Here is a 22,574-nt window from a genome sequence, read left to right as displayed (position 1 = left end):
ATTTTCCTCTTTATTAGAAAAACTGCACCTAAGCTGGCAGATAAAATAGAAAAACTATTAGTTTAACAGTTAAAAAGTTAAGAAAAAGTAAATTGGACGGAAAGAGTATTATTAAAGAAAAACTGATTGAAAAAATGGCGAAAAAGGTGGGATGAAGAAAAAACAGGAAGGTGGTTTTATAAAATTCAGAAGATATTACTTTAGGAAAAAGAACAAATGGAAGATGAAATAGAAAAGAGGGGAGAGTGATAGTATGGTTAAGATTTGGGCATACAGGACTTAATTATACGCTTTTCAAAATTCAAAAGCATACTAGTGGCAATGTGATTACTGTGGAAAATATGAAACAATAGAACTTGTTATCCTGGAACGTCAAATGTGAAAGCAAGAGAAGATATATGAGGAGAGAGTTTGAATGTATTAAAGAAAAAGATTTATTTAGATATTTTCAGGAAAAAGTTGGGGATTAAATATGTAAAAATAGTTATTACCTTTTTAAAGAAAACTAAATGATTTCATAGAAATTTATTATAGATAGAATGAATGTGTTTTTGATATAGACGGGTAGAATACAAAGTTATGTATATATATATATATATATATATATATATATATATATATATATATATATATATATATATATATATATATATATATATATATATACACATACACATACAGTTTGTATTTTTACTCCTTGGAATTTCTTTAAACATTAATTAGTAGATAGTCCATCACGAACCACACTGCTAATGCTGCTAAATGTTTGTTGCCAACCGCCAGTAAATCCAAGAAGACTTTTGACTTTTAACACTTTATTTACACAATTCAAACATATAAACAATTGACGTAAAACAAGTGTCAGTTAAAAATCACTATTAAGGTAAAAAAAAAGTGTCAGTTAAAATCATTAAATTAAGGGAGCTTGTTAAAATGTATTTCTTCATCATCTGACACAGCACATAAAATATTATTAAAACCCCACAGCTGAATAAAATCCTCCATGTTGTGTGTGACTCTGTGGAAGTGAAAATCCAGCCTTATTCTGGCTTTAACCTTTTCCACAGAGACACGGCATTACGGTGAGCTCCCTCCTGCAGTCTGTCTCTATGGGACAATAAACGGCCATCTTTGCTTCACTGATTTAAAAAAAAATTAAAGTCGGGCATTTGGCGTATTTCATCTGTTTTGGCAAACTCCTATAAAAAGAGCTTTTGTAAAAACGGTCCAAAAAAAAGACTAAAACCACTAGGGTTAAAAATTGTCTTTAGTCTTGTGCATTCCATAAAAACGTGGAACACGTTTAAAATGGCAGGTTTAAAATTGTTAAAAATGGCAGGAATAGCGTTGAGTATGAAACCTGGAACTCAACGCTATTTCTGACATTTTTAATTGAAAATGCTTCCTGGATGGGAAGAGAAACGTCTTTAGACTGGGAAACAAAGTCCAGTGGTTTGTTTTTAATTTCCTTTTTTTTTTTAGAACTTATGAAGTATAATTTGTTTGCCAAATATTTGTCTTTACTTAAGTTCTTTATTGTAGTTATTAACCCATTTGGGGAACTGTTGTCATGTTTATCCACCAACTGCCACTACAAGTTTAATATTTCAAGTTACATATGATATTTGACTGGTAAATGTGAAAATTAGATTATTTCTTTTCACTAGCTTTATTTGCAATGTGGTGTCTATGGCAAGTAGTTAAAGGAAAATGTAAAAACCTTTCTGAAACAATAACTTTCTGAATGTTTACTGTCCCAATTATGCTTTGGTCTCCTATCAGGTGAAGGAAGCACATTTTAAAATGATTCATCAGCTTTATCCAACAGACCACTTTCTCTAACAGCCTCCCATCTTTTCTTGGAGTATATTTGTTTTTTGGACTGTCTTGAACTCTTATTTCAGTTATATTGTGGCTCCAATCATTTATCAATGGATTGCTGATAGTCAGAAAAAAGTAAAGCCACTGGCCGCCATATTGGTACTCCCCACTCCCACGGAGATGCGCAATAAAAATGCCTACCTGTGTAGCATTTGATGGCAAAAGCAAGCAGTTCACTGGTTGTGAGAAGTCCATTCACAGGTTTTTTCCCAGTCAGTGGATGAACTAAGAAAATCCACATATATATGCCCATGTATCCTACGGTATAGTATGTAGCCTAACATTAGTCTGGCTATTTCAGACTGACTTAAAGACATTGACTGAGTTAGCCAATCGACATTGTGTCTAATGTTAGTGAGGTTTTCAGAACACAACTGCAGGGGTGAGGAGGCAGAGTTGAGTTCTTGAAGATTTCATTGAATAACTGAGGCAGAAAACCCAAAAACCAAGGTACAAAATACATGAAAACAAAAACCAGACAACCTTATGGGGAAAAACTCACGTAGGGAGTCAGGAAAAGAAGAGGAACCAGCACTGAGGACCTGCACAGGGAGAGTATATATGGGAGACTGAACAAAGACATGACTAATGAGCTGATTGGGAGAAGGTGTGAACAGCGACTTCTAGAAGGGAGCTATGGAAAAGGAGACCAACACAAGAGGGCAAACGAGGGCAACCAAGAAAAACCTCAGAACTCAAATACATCCAGAAAACACAACAAAATAGGAATTACACCAGTAAAACTAGAAAACAAAGAAAAACATGAATCAAAGTGAAACTGAAAAGTCAAAAGAAAACTTAAAAGAACCAAGACCGTGACAGTTAAATAATAGAAAGTAGAGTAAAAAGAAAGTAATTCACTGCTAAATGTCAACATAATAATTATTTAGTGGATCATGCTGTTGTCTTTGTAGTGTTTGTCGTATTTCTCATTTGATAAACTCATGTGCTGAAATATATTGCATGTTGTTCATCCATCCCTCCATTTTTCATCATGCTTATCCCTGCTGGGGTCTCGAGGGGTGCTGGTGCCTATCTCAGCTGTGTACGAGGTGGGGTTCACCCAAGACAGGTCGCCAGTCCATCGCAGGGCAACACAGAGACAAACAGGACAAACAACCATTCACACACACTCACACCTAAGGAGAATTTAAAGAAGCCAATTATCCTAACAGTCTTGTTTGTCTGTTTTTGGACTGCGGGAGGAAGCCGGAGTACCCGGAGAAAACCCACGTATGCTCAGGGAGAACATGCAAACTCCATGCATAAAGACCCCAGGCCGGGAATCGACCCGGAACCTCCTTGCGGCAAGGCAGCAGTGCTACCCACTGCTCCACTGAGTAGCCCTATTGAAGAAAAAAAATAACTCAAACATTTTTAAAGGTTAATGCACAGACACAGCATAAAGTATATGGCATCATGCGTGCACAATTTGCAAATGGGAAAACACTACAGCATTAACAGACGTACATGAAATTCCATCTTAGAGTGAAATCTTGAACTTAAATGTAATATATAATTACCACAATAATGTAATCAATACATGTTTATAACATTTGGCAGTTTTGGCCCATCTTTATTATTATGCTCCATAAACATATTCATTTTATTGTGATGGATTTGTATAATATGTTAAATTACATGATTTATAGACTTAATTGACTTCATAATGACTGCAATGTGATGTGCCTATTTTTTATTATAGGCTAAAGTAATCTACTGATGCTATGAAACAGCCAGTGTGTGTCAAACTGATGAATTTATCTTTATTTTAAAAGTCTTAGGCCCCAATGAAAATGAGAAAATCATCTTTGTTTGATGCTTTGGCTCATATATTAATTACAGTGCGACTAGGGAGTACCAATATGGCGGCCAGTGGCTTCACTCCACCTGTACTGCCAACATGCTATCAGTGATCCAGTGAATAAATACAGATCAGAGGCTCCAATCAAGCTACAATATAAAGACGCAAAGAACCAAAGTCTCATTTATTATTATTATTTTTTTTCAATTAGAAACACAAATATTGCTAAATGTCAGTGGTCCTATATAAAACTATTTATTGTTAAATTAAAAGTTGAACTAAAAACTCTGGTTCATTGAGAGGTTCAATAAATCTGAAGTCAATGAAGACTTTAATCTTCCAAATGCCTTCAGTTAAAACTCTTTCTTTTTTTCGACTGAAATCTATGCATCCATCTTGTTCTCTATCCACTGTGCGTTTTATGCCTGTTTTTTTTTTACTCATCTTTTTACTGAAGTACAAATTATTCTATGAAACGCTCAGTATTTGACCATGTCATCAGAGCGGCTCCGTAATAAATAATACCAATAATAATAATAAAAAAGACACAATTCACGAAAAAAAAATCCCCATTTTCCAGCAGTAGAATGGTACTTGAACGCATCATCGTTCGACGTGTCTAATTCCCAGCTTCCTTCGTACTTCCGGTTTGTTTCCCCACAGTGAGGGAGGAAGAAAACAAAATGCGTTAGCTGAACTTTCCCGATGAGCTGTGCATGGTGACCCAGTAGACCTGAGCCACTAGTACCGGTAGCGGAGCAGCCATGCAGTTCTCTCCCACCAACGGAGATTTCACCTTCGTCTCCTCCGCAGAAGCCCAAGGTATGCTAACCATGCTAACAGCAGCAGCTAACAGGCCCGAAGAAGCCAACCTGGGGGTTTGTTTTCTGCTGTTTACTGTGCTCATTATCTATGATGTCTGCAAATCTTCTGCTAGCTGAGCTAAAACAGAGACAAGCATTAGAACAAGTCTTTAGTTAGCATGGTTCATGTCCGGAAAATGGCTGCATGGAGCCAAGAAGTTCCGGAAAAAAACAACAGTTCCTGTGTTTCAGTTGATCAGATCTAACTTCAGTAGTTCAGCTGTTCTCTGGTTCAGATCTAACTTCAGTAGTTCAGCTGTTCTGGTTCAGATCTAACTTCAGTAGTTCAGCTGTTCTCTGGTTCAGATCTAACTTCAGTAGTTCAGCTGTTCTCTGGTTCAGATCTAACTTCAGTAGTTCAGCTGTTCTCTGGTTCAGATCTAACTTCAGTAGTTCAGCTGTTCTCTGGTTCAGATCTAACTTCAGTAGTTCAGCTGTTCTCAGATTCAGATCTAACTTCAGTAGTTCAGCTGTTCTGGTTCAGATCTAACTTCAGTAGTTCAGCTGTTCTCTGGTTCAGATCTAACTTCAGTAGTTCAGCTGTTCTCTGGTTCAGATCTAACTTCAGTAGTTCAGCTTTTCTCTGGTTCAGATCTAACTTCAGTAGTTCAGCTGTTCTCAGATTCAGATCTAACTTCAGTAGTTCAGCTGTTCTCAGATTCAGATCTAACTTCAGTAGTTCAGCTGTTCTGGTTCAGATCTAACTTCAGTAGTTCAGCTGTTCTCTGGTTCAGATCTAACTTCAGTAGTTCAGCTGTTCTCTGGTTCAGATCTAACTTCAGTAGTTCAGCTTTTCTCTGGTTCAGATCTAACTTCAGTAGTTCAGCTGTTCTCAGATTCAGATCTAACTTCAGTAGTTCAGCTGTTCTGGTTCAGATCTAACTTCAGTAGTTCAGCTGTTCTCTGGTTCAGATCTAACTTCAGTAGTTCAGCTGTTCTGGTTCAGATCTAACTTCAGTAGTTCAGCTGTTCTCAGATTCAGATCTAACTTCAGTAGTTCAGCTGTTCTCTGGTTCAGATCTAACTTCAGTAGTTCAACTGTTCTCTGGTTCAGATCTAACTTCAGTAGTTCAGCTGTTCTCAGATTCAGATCTAACTTCAGTAGTTCAGCTGTTCTCTGGTTCAGATCTAACTTCAGTAGTTCAGCTGTTCTGGTTCAGATCTAACTTCAGTAGTTCAGCTGTTCTCTGGTTCAGATCTAACTTCAGTAGTTCAGCTTTTCTCTGGTTCAGATCTAACTTCAGTAGTTCAGCTGTTCTCAGATTCAGATCTAACTTCAGTAGTTCAGCTGTTCTCTGGTTCAGATCTAACTTCAGTAGTTCAGCTGTTCTCTGGTTCAGATCTAACTTCAGTAGTTCAGCTGTTCTCTGGTTCAGATCTAACTTCAGTAGTTCAGCTGTTCTCTGGTTCAGATCTAACTTCAGTAGTTCAGCTTTTCTCTGGTTCAGATCTAACTTCAGTAGTTCAGCTGTTCTCAGATTCAGATCTAACTTCAGTAGTTCAGCTGTTCTGGTTCAGATCTAACTTCAGTAGTTCAGCTGTTCTCTGGTTCAGATCTAACTTCAGTAGTTCAGCTGTTCTCTGGTTCAGATCTAACTTCAGTAGTTCAGCTGTTCTGGTTCAGATCTAACTTCAGTAGTTCAGCTGTTCTCTGGTTCAGATCTAACTTCAGTAGTTCAGCTGTTCTGGTTCAGATCTAACTTCAGTAGTTCAGCTGTTCTCTGGTTCAGATCTAACTTCAGTAGTTCAGCTGTTCTGGTTCAGATCTAACTTCAGTAGTTCAGCTGTTCTCAGATTCAGATCTAACTTCAGTAGTTCAGCTGTTCTCTGGTTCAGATCTAACTTCAGTAGTTCAGCTGTTCTCAGATTCAGATCTAACTTCAGTAGTTCAGCTGTTCTCAGATTCAGATCTAACTTCAGTAGTTCAGCTGTTCTCTGGTTCAGATCTAACTTCAGTAGTTCAGCTGTTCTCTGGTTCAGATCTAACTTCAGTAGTTCAGCTGTTCTGGTTCAGATCTAACTTCAGTAGTTCAGCTGTTCTGGTTCAGATCTAACTTCAGTAGTTCAGCTGTTCTGGTTCAGATCTAACTTCAGTAGTTCAGCTGTTCTCTGGTTCAGATCTAACTTCAGTAGTTCAGCTGTTCTCAGATTCAGATCTAACTTCAGTAGTTCAGCTGTTCTCTGGTTCAGATCTAACTTCAGTAGTTCAGCTGTTCTGGTTCAGATCTAACTTCAGTAGTTCAGCTGTTCTCTGGTTCAGATCTAACTTCAGTAGTTCAGCTGTTCTCTGGTTCAGATCTAACTTCAGTAGTTCAGCTGTTCTCAGATTCAGATCTAACTTCAGTAGTTCAGCTGTTCTCTGGTTCAGATCTAACTTCAGTAGTTCAGCTGTTCTCAGATTCAGATCTAACTTCAGTAGTTCAGCTGTTCTCTGGTTCAGATCTAACTTCAGTAGTTCAGCTGTTCTGGTTCAGATCTAACTTCAGTAGTTCAGCTGTTCTCTGGTTCAGATCTAACTTCAGTAGTTCAGCTGTTCTCAGATTCAGATCTAACTTCAGTAGTTCAGCTGTTCTCTGGTTCAGATCTAACTTCAGTAGTTCAGCTGTTCTCAGATTCAGATCTAACTTCAGTAGTTCAGCTGTTCTCTGGTTCAGATCTAACTTCAGTAGTTCAGCTGTTCTCAGATTCAGATCTAACTTCAGTAGTTCAGCTGTTCTCTGGTTCAGATCTAACTTCAGTAGTTCAGCTGTTCTCTGGTTCAGATCTAACTTCAGTAGTTCAGCTGTTCTCTGGTTCAGATCTAACTTCAGTAGTTCAGCTGTTCTCTGGTTCAGATCTAACTTCAGTAGTTCAGCTGTTCTCTGGTTCAGATCTAACTTCAGTAGTTCAGCTGTTCTGGTTCAGATCTAACTTCAGTAGTTCAGCTGTTCTCTGGTTCAGATCTAACTTCAGTAGTTCAGCTGTTCTCTGGTTCAGATCTAACTTCAGTAGTTCAGCTGTTCTCTGGTTCAGATCTAACTTCAGTAGTTCAGCTGTTCTCTGGTTCAGATCTAACTTCAGTAGTTCAGCTTTTCTCTGGTTCAGATCTAACTTCAGTAGTTCAGCTGTTCTCAGATTCAGATCTAACTTCAGTAGTTCAGCTGTTCTCTGGTTCAGATCTAACTTCAGTAGATCAGCTGTTCTCTGGTTCAGATCTAACTTCAGTAGTTCAGCTGTTCTCTGGTTCAGATCTAACTTCAGTAGTTCAGCTGTTCCGGTTCAGATCTAACTTCAGTAGTTCAGCTGGTCTCTGGTTCAGATCTAACTTCAGTAGTTCAGCTGTTCTCTGTTTCAGATCTAACTTCAGTAGTTCAGCTGTTCTGGTTCAGATCTAACTTCAGTAGTTCAGCTGTTCTCTGAATCAGGTGTGATGGAATAACTGGTGACTGGTGTGATGGGTTAATCGGTGTGATACATTAACTGGTGAACTGTGTGATTGGTTAACCAGTGATGGGATCCTCTGGTGACAGCAGCTGGACAAACAGCAGTTTTTGGCCGATGTCTCTGTGGGCGTGGCTTTTCAGGACCGCTCTCCCCAAACAGGAAATAAATGCGTGTAGACTACAAGAACTACAAATTATTGTGTGATGCGATCGATACGAAATACATTAAGATTTTCAGAATTGCATTAAGACATGCATTAAGACATGAAATCACTCAAACATGCATATAGCATGTTTGAGTTTCTGCAAACCCGCACACAGACATTTGAAGAACTTGTCCTGCCCCTCTAATTGTGCCAGTGAAGCATACAGTTTAGACTCATAGTAAAGAGTAAATCATATACTACTTTAAAAGCAGGATTAATTTAAAGTTGATCAGCATGCAAACGAATAATGTGGCATTCACAGAAAAACAGACGGGAGTAAGATACGACAGCATTAAAACATGGTTACAGATTATAGCAGGGTCATAATTCAATCATTTCTAATGAAGCAAAAGATCAACAATAACAATTCCAAGTTTAAAGCGCTACAACCCTGATTTGAGGATAAGCATCATTACACCATCCCAGGTGATGGAGTGTTTTACAGTCCCTCTTCCTCCAATTTAATCTGAGGACTCTGCAGCTTCCAGATGCTGCCGACTTTGTGTGACCGTAGGGCTGGGTATTGTTCAAAAATGTTCGGTTCCGGTACCAATACCGATACCTTCACTTCGATACCGGTTCCTGAACGATACTTTTTTCGATACCAGTTTTATAATATCAATTCGAAGAAAAAGAAAATTACTCAACATAAAAAAGTACAAATCTTGAGTTTTATTTTAAGCTCTGATTTTTCCATTTACATTTTTCCTCTTACATAAAAAAAAAAATCAGTGTCTAATATTCACTGTAACATTGTGAGGACCTTTTTACTTAGCAGTTTTACTTTAGAAAAATTACCATGTCTGACAAACAAGCCCGTTGAATGGGATCCTATTGACAGCGCACCCATGGTATGTGGGGGTCTGAGCGGCTCCGACAGAAAGAATATTGGAAGGCAGGATGAACTGACTGCACTGATTAAGTTTTCAGGTGGATTTTCCCACTTACAAACATAATAAAACTACTTTATTCCCACTGATCACAGCAAATATAGCTGCAAGGCAAATAAAGGATAGAGTAGCTCCGCCCAACGCGCATCAGAGCCACTTTTGCACCGCGCAGCCGGAGCAGCAAAGCTTCTTCAGCCGCGCGTCAGAAGCTGGTACAAGCAGCAAAAAAGGAAGCAGCAGACGTGATTTTGCTTCTCCTGCTGCGTCCAGTTTGAAATTGCAGCATTATTACATTATTACAGCATTACTCCGCTCTGGCTTTGCTCTGCCCACGGGCTGCTGAGAGGAGGATGGTCGCGCTGGTTGCGGTCCGCTCTTCTTGCAGTCAAACACCGAGCAACTTTCTGCTCTTAAATTGCTTACGTCTACTCTACACTATTAGCATCAGTCTTAATAAAGTGAAGCCGCACTTTTGACCTGGGGGGCATTTTAAAGGAGTTCCGCAACGTTCGCAACCAGTTCACAACAGATACACATGAACCCTGGCTGTAGGCGGGACCACCTGTGTATTTTTCCTGGATGACGCAATCACGTTAAGTGTTACAGCCAATCACCGAAACTTGGTACCGAAAGACTAGGCATGTTTCGATACTCGGTAGAACCGAAGCATTTCGGTCGGTACCATAAAAGACCCGAAGTTCGGTACCCAGCCCTATGTGACCGGATATAGTTCATCATACAGGACAGAGTTGAACCACAAAAACATCCACCTTTGTAGACACTTGTATTTGTATCCAAACAAGAAAATGAAGAAAACGTTAGAGCAGGGAATCTAATAAGAAAATAGCTTTTTGTCCAATAGTTGGAAGGAAGGATGAGAAGCCCGATTGTTCTGTTTGCAGTAGGGCTGGGCGATATGGAAAAAAAGGTTATCAATAAAAAAAATGCATATTGATCGATATCGATAATTATTGAAAAGATTTGAAACCATATTTTATGTGCAGCTCTGCCTGGACTTTTTATAATATTGCTAAATGATTTAATTTTAATAAAAAACACAAACAGACTTCGAATTATATCTTTATTTAACCAACTTTTTTAACCATAACAGAATTGTTTTAAAGAAAAATAATTTAAGAGACCTGAGTTATGTTATTAAATACTGACAAAGAATAAACTAAAGTGACCAAAATAAATATAACAAATAAATAAATGCCCCCCCACCGCCGCCGCCCCCGTTTCCTGCTTTAACCTGAGTTATTACTTTGAAGTTTCTGGCCCCTCAGCATTTTTATCTCAATTGTTAGAACTATGTGGGAAACTGCCCAGAACTGAAAATATACATATATTTTCCGAAGATTCCTCGGAGGAGAGCCGCGCTGGGGCCTACACAGCTCGTACTCCTGCGGGTGTGAGCGGCTGAGATGATAAAAAAAAAAAAAGTTGGTTGTGTTATCAGACTTGGTTTTCACTGGTTCCAGACACATTTTCCAGATGACTGTGGTTTGTTTTTGGTCCGACTTGCCATGACCGAAATACTGCCAGACTGCCGAACTACAAAAACCCTTCTTTGGAACAATTTCCTCCGCCTCTCCTTGCTGCGACATCTTCATGTGCTCTGTGTTGTGGTTTGAGAGGGCGGCGCTTGGTGACGGCGTGCCTGGGTCCGCGATTGTGATTGGTTGGGAGGAAGCAGTGACTAGCATAAACCTACATGCTAGGCTACAATGAGAAGGAAGGAAAACTGCGTTTCTTTTTTATCGAACTTTTATCGACTCACTTTTTTTCTATTGCGCCACACGTCTATCGATCGATATATATCGTTATTGAATTATCGCCCAGCCCTAGTTTGCAGTCAGTTTTTTTTCTCCTCCAAGCTGCAGGTTTTGATTTATAGCTTATGGTAAAACAGGAGAAATATGGAGCTAGTTCGGTCTCAAATTCCACAAATAAACACGTGTGATTCATACATGCACAAAAACATCCGCACAAAACAAGATTCACCAAAGTATTTCTGGTCCATAAAAAAAATTATAAACAAAATTACAAAGTACCAGTGGTCTTTAAACTTCACTGCTTTTATTGTGGATTTTTGAGGCTGCCCTGACGCACCTCCATACATGAATGCATTTTTCTAAACAGGGAAAGGTTTAAAGGAATAGTACACCCAAAACATGAGTAGCCTTCATTTTCTACTCACCCCCATGCTGAACAACACCCTGGAGTACTTTTTTGATATCTCAAATGCATCTGGAGATCTGGGAGGCTTCTTGCTGTCTGTTGACATTCAAATAATGGAGGTCTATGGTGCCCGAGACAGAAAGGTCCATAAAAGTCCACAAAAAAACGCGTCAATATTCCTCCATACTGCTCGTCCAATGTATTCCAAGTGTCCTGAGTGGGTAGCATCCAGAATTTACTCGAAACGAAGTCATTTAGAATGTTTTTAGAGCATAAACAGTAGTGTATAGGATTTCCTGAAAGCGCGCACATGCGCGATCACGACGCTACGGAAGCCGGCAGACCAAACCAGATGAAAGTGCGCATTCAGCGTCTGCTCTGCCAATAATGCAAGCGTAGAAGAAGAAATGTGCCGTTAACCTGTGCAAAGAAAGAAACAACAAAAGAAAAATGTCTGAGGACTTCAGTGTTGAGGAAGAGCATGAGTTCTTTGCCGAGCTGAATGCGCTGGTTTGGTCTGCCGGCTTCCGTAGCGTCGTGAACGCGCATGTGCGCGCTTTCAGGAAATCCTATACACTACTGTTTATGCTCTAAAAACATTCTAAATGACTTCGTTTCAAGTAAATTCTGGATGCTACCCACTCAGGACACTTGGAATACATTGGACGAGCAGTATGGAGGAATATTGACACGTTTTTTTGTGGACTTTTATGGACCTTTCTGTCTCGGTCACCATAGACCTCCATTATTTGAATGTCAGCAGACAGCAAGAAGCCTCCCAGATCTCCAGATGCATTTGAGATATCAAAAAAGTACTCCAGAGTGTTGTTCAGCATGGGGGTGAGTAGAAAATGAAGGCTAATCATGTTTTGGGTGTACTATTCCTTTAACAATAATCACAAAGGTGACTGGAACGCTGCCTGATTGTTAAAGATGGTCTGAAAGTGTCCGTGTTGTCCACAGACCTCAGCGGGACCATCAGCACCCCCGATGTTAAACTGAACATGGCCAACGACGGCGGCAGGGATCCGTACGCCACCACCTTCCTGAGGCAGCGAGGCTACGGCTGGTTGTTGGAGGTGGAGGAGGACGACGGCGAGGAGAGCAAACCTCTGCTGTAAGCCAGAGCTTCTGGGGAGGATTCAGTTTGTCTCTGCAGAGGAGCGCTGTTGGCTTTGTTTGGAGGGAACCGTCTGTTTAGCCCCTGTCACACCTTGATGATTTAGACCAGCGTATGCCTGACATACGAAAGATCTGGCAAAAATGCTGGCATACGTTGGATAAGTTATGGGTACGTTTTGTATAAGTTATGAGCTGAAAAACGCTGGCAAGTGCGTTGACGTATGCCATAGGTGGGCCATAAGTTCCAGGTAACTTATCTGATCGTACGTTAAGTGTAAGTTACTCATAAGTCGTGGTGTCTAGCTTATCCAAAACCTATGAGCAACTTCTGCATAACTGATGTGTATATTATCAAGAACGTCTCTCCAACGCATATCAATGTTCTGCTGTGTTCTAGACGAGCACTGAACATGTTTCTAACGTCCAGCTACTGTATAATGGCGCATTGGCAGCGTGTTGGTATAAAGGGGGTTCACTGGAGGAAACAGTCAGTTCTCCTCCAGACTTCATAATGAGCAGATGTTCCACAAGAGATGGAGGATCCGGCAGGTCTGAGACGGAAATACAAACTAGCTGTCCGCCAACATCAGCATGATCTCCCCAATTTGTTCCAGTTGTAAGGTGAGAGTGAGTGTGACGGATCGTCCCTGCGTTCACGCCCTGTCACTACCTGACCCGTCCCAGAAGCACGATCCGTTCTGCACATACACCATCTGCTCATTTGGGTATCAAGATAGACATCCGAGTCGCCCTCGATTTTATTTTGTTAAAATAAATGATGTTTTCCCTCCCCAAAAATAGTAAACATGCTAAAATATAATGTATTAAGGATTAATAATATATTTCCTGAGAAAATAAATGCCTTAAAATCTGTTTTATCAATCTGCGCTCGATCTGCATTAGAAATGGGATCCTACGCTACTTCTGGGAGCTAACTTTTATGGCTTTGGATTAGGGCTGCAACAACGAATCGATAAAATCGATAAAAATCGACTTTTAAAAGCGTTGGCAACGAATTTAATCATCGATTAGTTGTGTCGCGCGATTAATGCGTCATCCGCCGCCGCCGTCATCCGGGGGAAGAAAAAAAAAGATGGCGGAGCGAGTCAGCGCCGCAGTTGCAGTGTTGCCAACTCAGCGACTTTTCAGACCCCTCCAGCGACTATTTTTCAAAAAAGCGACTAGCGACAAATCTGCCGACTTTTTACGGTGTCACTGGCGGCTTTTGCCTGCCGTGGGGCGCCTCCCCCATCCCAACCCATTTCTCCCTCTCCTACAGGAATCCCTCTCAGCGCGGCAGTCAGAGCCGCAGGATTTTAGTGAGGAGTTTACCCTCAGCGTCCAGACTGCAAATGAAGCGCGCATGCGCCGGGATTGACGGCGCAAATTGATCACAATAATTAAAATAGCCTGCGCTTTGTAAAGTGAAAAAAGTCGTAACATGCAACTTTTGTAAAAACAAATGAACATGGCACGGAAGCACCACTGTTATGACGCAGCACCTGAAAAGAAAACCCGTTGGAGCCTTCAATGGCAGTGAAGAGAGCTGATCAGCAGGATGAGTAACCATGTTTGTTTCATTTTAAAGTGGGGAAACGTTACGTTAGTTTCTCAGGTAGCTCATCTGATGCTTTCCTAACCGTGTTAGTAGGTTACAGACAGTGATAAGGTTGGCTACTTATTTTACTTTTAATTTCATTTGAATTAGCTTAAGCAGCGTTTATATTTACTTTATAAATAAATTAACTTGCAAATTATGAGGGCAAGGCTTTTAAAGTTTAAATCTTCTGGCAAAGATAAAGTAAAGATCGTGCAATTTATGGAAGTAAAGCAGAATAAAATCCAGCAAGATCAGTAATATGTCAATTAATTATCTGCCACATTCCCATGTAAATATCTGTCTTTGGAGGATGTGTTTTTTTACCACCCCTAGTTCTCTCATTTTTATTCCAAATACAATCTATAATTTGAATCACAGGGCTATTTTTATCTCTATGGTTCAGTATTTTCTCAAGTAGCAACTTTAACTGCTATACTCTCCTGTCTTAAAAGGCCGAACTTTTCTAGTCTAAAAAAAACTCATTTGTTGAAATGGGGGGACCTATTGTTTGAACCCCTTAGGGGCTTTAAAAAACAAAAATGCCTGTCTCTTTTTGCGCTTTATGAAACAAAGTAGCCTATATTTTGTGGATGTACAGCTACATTTCTCATGTAAGTTTGCGTAGTTTTTACACAAACATTTATTTTTCATATTGCACCAGTACAGTTAATGAGCAACCTGTACTTGTGTGCTTGTTTGTTCTGTCTAAAATGTTTATTTTGGAATAAAGAGGTTAATATAAAATTTTTTTTTTGTCCGATTCATCGATTAATCGAAAAAATAATCGGCCGATTCATCGATTTTTAAAATAATCGTTAGTTGCAGCCCTACTTTGGATTTAAACATAAATCTAGTCTTTTGGGGTTTTATGTTTTCATTTTAACCTTATGCTATATAGTGTTTAATCTAAAGGAAAAAACGACTAAAATGCAGATAAACATGGTTTAATCATATTTTGCCGGACTGCTCTGAGCATGTCCACTGATGAAGTAGGAGAAGCAGTTTAACTGAGAAAATGTAAAAAGAATAAAAATTGTCTTACAAAAGTCATAAAACATTTTTTACAGACGTTTATTAGCATTCTTTAGTGAGTTAAGGATAGAAATAAGTAGTTTTAGTACCATGATTACATTATTTATGGACATCCGGATGTATATATATTCACGCATGGACTGAGCGGGTAGTGACACGCCAACTACCAACAAACTTACCAGCAGACATGACGCTAAATCTGATGTGGCTGCAAACCTTCTTTCTTTTTTTTTTGCCATTTAGCAGTTAGGTTAATACCTCAATCAAGGACATCTTTTTATGCAGACCGAGCGGCTCCTCAGGAGCAGCGTAATGCTTAATGCTTCGTAATTACGCTGCCGTGTGTTATGCATAAGTTAGGCTCGTTGGACAGAAGTTCTGGACTTGTTATAAATACTCTATGTATACGCCCAAAATAGGAAAAAAAATACATAGAAAGTTCAGCTTATGCAGCGTTTTAGGAGATTCTTGGACATCAGGAATAAGCTGGCTAAATCAGCAAGGTGTGACAGGGTCCTCACTGTTCTATTATATTTATTTGGTACCACTTTAACCTGTCAGTTTACAGTTTGTAAATATTGTGGTCAAAGACTTTTGTACCATTACTGTAAAAGAAAACATTCTGTAAACATTTTAAAATAAAGTTTTTTAGGATAGGTTGGCTTTTTTTTCTTATTTTATGGATTTTTATTTGTTCAGGTTGTTTTAATAAAGCTTGAAGTTTTCCAGATCACATTGGCTGTAGTTGTGGCGCGGGCTTTCCTCTGAAGAGACGAGTGTTTCTATTGGTGTTTGGTTATTGGATGGTTTCAGTCAGAGCGCCTCTTCGATTATTGTGAAGTGGACGTCTGAAGGTGACAGAGATGGTGGCTGATGGGAGCTTCAGCCTAACGCCTGGTCTGTGTGAGCAGGGAGGAGCTGGACATCGACCTGAAGGACATTTACTACAAGATCCGATGCGTGCTGATGCCCATGCCGTCTCTGGGTTTCAACCGGCAGGTGGTCCGAGACAACCCGGATTTCTGGGGCCCTCTTGCCGTGGTGCTGCTGTTCTCCATGATCTCCATCTACGGACAGTTCAGGGTGAGTGAGGATTGGCCGTTTCCCTCAGTGGGTCAGAACACACACACTGATGAGCGTGCTTTCTCCTACAGGTGGTGTCCTGGATCATCACCATCTGGATATTCGGCTCTCTGACCATCTTCCTTCTAGCCCGTGTTCTTGGTGGTGAGGTAGGAGGCCCGTTTAGAAGTTCTGATGGATCCAGATATCCTCAGTGTGTCAGTGCTCGCTCTGTCTGCTGCAGGTCTCCTATGGCCAGGTCCTCGGAGTCATCGGATATTCCCTTCTTCCTCTCATCGTCATCACCCCTCTGCTGGTAGTGATGGGAGGCTTTGAAGTGGTCTCCACGCTAGTCAAGGTGAGCTCTGTGGGATCCGAACGGGTTTTCTTTAGATGTTCTGAGATAGAGCCTTGATTTGTACGACGGAGTATTAGGGCAAGGAGAAAAAAAAATAAAGTAGTAAAATTACGAGAATAAATTCGTAGAATTGCGAGAATAAAGTAGTAAAATTACGAGAATAAAGTAGTAAAATTATGAAAATAAATTTGTAGAATTACTAGAATAAAGTCGTAAAATTACGAGAATGAAGTCGTAAAATTACGAGAAAGAAGTCGTAAAATTCGAGAATAAAGTCGTAAAATTCGAGAATAAAGTCGTAAAATTCGAGAATAAAGTCGTAAAATTCGAGAATAAAGTCGTAGAATTCGAGAATAAAGTCGTAGAATTACGAGAATAAAGTCGTAGAATTACGAGAATAAAGTAGTAAAATTATGAAAATAAATTCGTAGAATTACTAGAATAAAGTCGTAAAATTCGAGAATAAAGTCGTAAAATTCGAGAATAAAGTCGTAAAATTCGAGAATAAAGTCGTAAAATTCGAGAATAAAGTCGTAAAATTCGAGAATAAAGTCGTAGAATTCGAGAATAAAGTCGTAGAATTCGAGAATAAAGTCGTAGAATTCGAGAATAAAGTCGTAGAATTACGAGAATAAAGTCGTAGAATTACGAGAATAAAGTCGTAAAATTATGAAAATAAATTCGTAGAATTACTAGAATAAAGTCGTAAAATTCGAGAATAAAGTCGTAAAATTCGAGAATAAAGTCGTAAAATTCCGAGAAAATAAAGCCGCAAAGTTACGAGCATAAAGTCGTAACGTAATGTTACAAGCAAGTCGTGTGGTAACGGTACGAGCATAAAGTCGTGTGGTAACGTTACGAGCATAAAGCCGTGTGGTAGCGTTACGAGCATAAAGCCGTGTGGTACACGTTATGAGCATAAAGTCGTAATGTAATGTTACAAGCAAGCCGTGTGGTAACGTTATGAACATAAAGTCGTGTTCTACATCATATTTAAAGCATTATTCAGTGATAATTTTCACATCACTTCAAACATTTTAAATAAATCCATTGAAATCACATTTCAATGTGAAAGTACCATAAGTTAATGTATAATCTTTCCAGACTTCAAACAATCTGTGATTGTTTGATCTGCTCGGGGTCCCGCCCCTTCTTATGTCATCATATGGTAACTCCACTCGGACAAACTGTATTGCACCAGTTTCTTGAGGATCAAATCTCATTTGGAGTCTCAATATATTATTACCTATATTTTCCATTATTTTCCATTTCATCTCTGATCTAAAGTAGCTGAAAGTAGAAAACAATCATTGTCAGCCTTGAGGGAAAGTACTGCATTCTTAACGCTGATTTATAGTTTGAAAGCAGGTTGTCTTTGTGTGTCGCAGTGAACGCAGAGACGTCCCCTCTGCAGATCTCCAATATTGTAGGTGACAGCAGACATGAGGCCTCTGATTGGTCAAACCTACATCCTCTCTTCACTATGCGTATTTCCTGTTTGGTACCTTACTGGCTTGTTTTGTTTGTATGACCGCCATTCTAAATGAAAGTAGTGTAGCTTAATATGGCTAACTGACCGAGCTAAAGGAGGCTAACCTGTTAGCTATTGAGTTCAGCTAGCCAGCTCTCCCTCTTTATATCCTGGTCTAACAGTTACTTTGTTCACCATAAACAGATGTTTTTCAGTTTGGTTATCAATCAGGTAAAACTTCATCTGTCATTAGACACGCTGACGCTACAGATGCTCCACACTCTATACACTTATGCTGCGTTCACACCGGGGGCAGCTGGCGCGACAGAAGCAGCGAGTTTACATGCAAAGTTAATGGTTGACGCGCGTCAAGGCGCAGCAAAAAGTCCCGCGGCGCGTTTCGAGCAGCAAGCGCACCGCGTCTGAGCAGCTTAAGCAGCGCGTCGGGCGCGTTTTGGCATCTGACGCGCGTGACGCGCCGCAAACGCGTTGCTGCTCGAGATGGGAAAATTGAATTTTTGCTGCTCGACGCGCCGCGTCAACCAATCAGAGAAGCTGATCTGGGAGCTGGCTGGGAGAGAGACACAGCGCTGATGACACAGACCGCTCTGATCACTTCTCTTAAACAGTTTATTAAAGCATAATTAACTTAAAATATATACATCTGCCGGCAGAATATGTTCGCTTTTATTATTCTGGTGCCTGCAGATCGGATTATTTAGATGAAAAACACCTACCAGCCGCCGCGGTAAACCGCGAGGAGGCGACCCGACCAGAGGCTGCTGATGAATGGATTCCTTCTGTCGGCGCACCGCCGGTATGTGGGGGTCTGAGCGGCTCCGACAGAAATAACAGTGGGAGGCAGGATTGTAATCTGGATGAACTGACTCCACTGATGAAGTTTTCAGGTGTATTTTCTCACTTAAAAACATATTAAAACTACTTTATTCCCACTGATCACAGCAAATATACACTATATTGCCAAAAGTATTTGCTCACCTGCCTTGACTCACATATGAGCTTAAGTGACATCCCGTTCCTAATCCATAGGGTTCAATATGACGTCGGTCCACCCTTTGCAGCTAGAACAGCTTCAACTCTTCTGGGAAGGCTGTCCACAAGGTTTAGGAGTGTGTTTATGGGAATTTTTGACCATTCTTCCAGAAGCGCATTTGTGAGGTCGCACACTGATGTTGGACGAGAAGGCCTGGCTCTCAGTCTCCGCTCTAATTCATCCCAAAGGTGTTCTATCGGGTTGAGGTCAGGACTCTGTGCAGGCCAGTCAAGTTCATCCACACCAGACTCTGTCATCCATGTCTTTATGGACCTTGCTTTGTGCACTGGTGCACAGTCATGTTGGAAGAGGAAGGGGCCAGCTCCAAACTGTTCCCACAAAGTTGGGAGCATGGAATTGTCCAAAATGTCTTGGTATGCTGAAGCATTCAGAGTTCCTTTCACTGGAACTAAGGGGCCAAGCCCAGCTCCTGAAAAACAACCTCACACCATAATCCCCCCTCCACCAAACTTTACACTTGGCACAATGCAGTCAGACAAGTACCGTTCTCCTGGCAACCGCCAAACCCAGACCCGTCCATCAGATTGCCAGATGGAGAAGCGCGATTCGTCACTCCAGAGAACGCGTCTCCACTGCTCTAGAGTCCAGTGGCGGCGTGCTTTACACCACCGCATCCGACGCTTTGCATTGCACTTGGTGATGTATGGCTTGGATGCAGCTGCTCGACCATGGAAACCCATTCCATGAAGCTCTCTGCGCACTGTTCTTGAGCTAATCTGAAGGCCACATGAAGTTTGGAGGTCTGTAGTGATTGACTCTGCAGAAAGTTGGCGACCTCTTCGCACTATGCGCGTCAGCATCCGCTGACCCCGCTCCGTCAGTTTACGTGGCCTACCACTTCGTGGCTGAGTTGCTGTCGTTCCCAAACACTTCCATTTTCTTATAATACAGCTGACAGTTGACTGTGGAATATTTAGGAGCGAGGAAATTTCACGACTGGATTTGTTGCACAGGTGGCATCCTATCACAGTTCCACGCTGGAATTCACTGAGCTCCTGAGAGCGACCCATTCTTTCACAAATGTTTGTAAAAACAGTCTGCATGCCTAGGTGCTTGAATTTATACACCTGTGGCCATGGAAGTGATTGGAACACCTGATTCCAATAATTTGGATGGGTGAGCAAATACTTTTGGCAATATAGTGTAGCTGCAAGGCAGAGAAAGGATAGTGAAGCTCCGCCCAACGCGCGTCAGAGCCACTTTTGGACCGCGCAGGCAGAGCAGCAAAGTTGCTTCAGCCGCGCGTCAGAACTTACTGGTACAAGCAGCAAAAATGAAGCAGCAGACGCGATTTTGCTGCTTTTGCTGCCCCCGGTGTGAACGCAGCATTACACTGCATTGTGTTATTGTTGTCTGGGCAACCACAATGTTTTACATCATGAGGCAACGTTCAGCCAATCATGTAGCATCACTGGCACGAAGCAGGACCCGAGCAGATCTGGCACTTACAGCGGCTCCTTTCCTGCTGTGTTTCCTTCACCCTGCCCCCCTGTCAGAGCTCATTGCTGTTCTATGTGTGAACATTACTAATTTGATCATCTTCACTTGGAATCTGCAGTCTCCCGGTCTGGAGACGCCCACACTTTACGCCCCCCAGCGGGGCATGAATTCAGCTTAACAGTAGATGTTTTTGATAGAAATCCTCCTTTCAGATGTTTGACTCTGTGTGTTTGACCCTGCAGAAGTGAAATGTGCTGACATGTGCTGTGTTTTCTGTCTGCAGCTGTTCGGTGTGTTCTGGGCGGCGTACAGTGCTGCTTCACTCCTCGTCGGAGACGAATTTAAGACCAAGAAGCCCCTCCTCATATATCCCATCTTCCTATTGTACATCTACTTCCTGTCACTGTATACTGGCGTGTGACTGGATGCGTTGGAACTGCAGCCCTTCTGGCCATGGACAGTGACCCTCAGTCATGAGGGGGCTCAGCTGAACCCTGGAGGGTTTTTTTTTTTTAACTCTAAACAAATCAAAACAGTGAGGTTATGGGAAATATGTACCGCTGTAAATAGTTTGGGCCCTTCCTTCTTTGCTCAATAAAGTTAAGAGGTTCTGCAGGAGTCTCCGTCATCACATGCCTGGAGCTGCTTCCAGGAATCAGGACATCATCTGCAGGATTTTTGTTTGGTTTTCCTGGATGTTTTAGTTCATAGAGCGATGGAGGAGACGGGAACAGTCTCTGTTTTAAGGCAAATGACCTGTAATGCCATGCCATGTTTGCTTTTTTTCTTTGATTCTTCCTAAAAAGATCCTGATCCTTTACTGAGAGCTACAGTAAAGAACAGGAGCATCGTGTGAATCAGTCGTCTTGTATTTGTTGGCAGGTCACTAAGTTATTTATCTTGAACTAATTGACATTCCTTTACATTAAAAGAAATCAATGAATGCACCAAATATTTGTAAAGTACAGCATTTCTGTAGGTACTAATTGTAAGTGGAGGAATAATATCTGATTAGGTTTGATGACGTGTTACTAGAAGATTCCAGACATGGGCCATCAACATGTGCTCCAGCTTCCATTGGTTTGTAAGGTCAGTAAAAACAGATGCAATTCCTGACACCCAGTCTCAGTAAAAAGGGTACTAAGTCTCAAGAGAAAAAAAGATAGGTTTTAGGTTAGGTTTCACAAACAAAGTCAGATATCATGAAAAAAGGCAGGTCTCATGAAATCATTTTTATTTAGAAAAATTTACATATCTTAGGTCTCAGGAAAAAAGTTAATTATCGCAAGTAAAGCTCTGTTCGAATGGGGCATTCCCTGGTCGGAGGAACGAACGCGAAAGGATCGTTCCCGGGTCTGAGGAACGAACGCGAAAGGATCGTTCCCGGGTCTGAGGAACGAACGGGAAAGGATCGTTCCCAGGTCTGAGGAACAAACGGAGCGTTCCCGGGTCTGAGGAACAAACGGGAAAGGATCCTTCCCGAGTCTGAGGAACAAACGTAGCGTTCCTGGGTCTGAGGAACAAAAGTCCTATATGGCAGGCCATTTTTACATTTATTAAAACCAGTTCTGTTGTTCCATTTCTAGATCACTAAAATAAGATCATTCCTGATAAAAATCACACTCCTAGTCTGAACTACAATAATATATTCTCTAAATTACATTTTTGTAGTAACAGGTGTGTTTTTTTTTTTTTTTTTTTACAGCACTAGTGTCTTGGTTTTGTGGACAGTAGGCTGACAGGAAAGGGGGTCTGAGAGAGAGGGAAAGACATGCGGCAAAGGACTACAAGTCAGACTCAAACCTGGGTCGCCCGTTTTGAGTACTCCATACATGGGTCGTGCGCACTAACTACTGCGCAACCAAAGCACGCCCAGAATTACATTTTACATATCTAGAAATGTTTACACATTTTGAGTAGCCGTTCTGCCATTTATCAGCTTGACTGATAATGTATATCTGAAAAACATTTTTTCATAGTTAAAATAATACAAATGCTGCCCATTGAGAATATAGAGAACTGAAATTGAATTTAAAGACATCCAGAATATTTATTCTAGATGTGGAAAATTTCATTTTGTTTGAAATGTTAATTTAGACAAAGAAAAAAATGTTTTTATTGAGATAATGAATACATTTTCAGTAAAATTAGTACATATAAACGGCTT

General features: G+C 40.7%; 1 protein-coding gene across 1 annotated transcript; it reads left to right on the top strand.

The window, feature by feature from the left end:
* The first annotated feature begins 4,295 nt into the window (after positions 1-4,295).
* yipf4 (Yip1 domain family, member 4) lies at positions 4,296-21,359 on the top strand. The gene is made up of 6 exons (XM_038304634.1): positions 4,296-4,507; positions 12,211-12,364; positions 15,913-16,084; positions 16,156-16,233; positions 16,308-16,421; positions 20,691-21,359. Exons 1-6 carry the CDS (start codon positions 4,450-4,452, stop codon positions 20,826-20,828), a joined length of 714 nt encoding a protein of 237 aa, XP_038160562.1. The 5' UTR covers positions 4,296-4,449; the 3' UTR covers positions 20,829-21,359.
* The last annotated feature ends 1,215 nt before the right edge of the window (positions 21,360-22,574 follow it).

This window comes from Cyprinodon tularosa, unplaced genomic scaffold (genome assembly GCF_016077235.1).
Source record: "Cyprinodon tularosa strain WSP-4 unplaced genomic scaffold, ASM1607723v1 ctg539, whole genome shotgun sequence".
Classification (NCBI taxonomy): Eukaryota; Metazoa; Chordata; class Actinopteri; order Cyprinodontiformes; family Cyprinodontidae; genus Cyprinodon; species Cyprinodon tularosa.
Note: the sequence above shows the minus strand (reverse complement) of the source record. Positions and strands in the feature narration are given on the sequence as shown.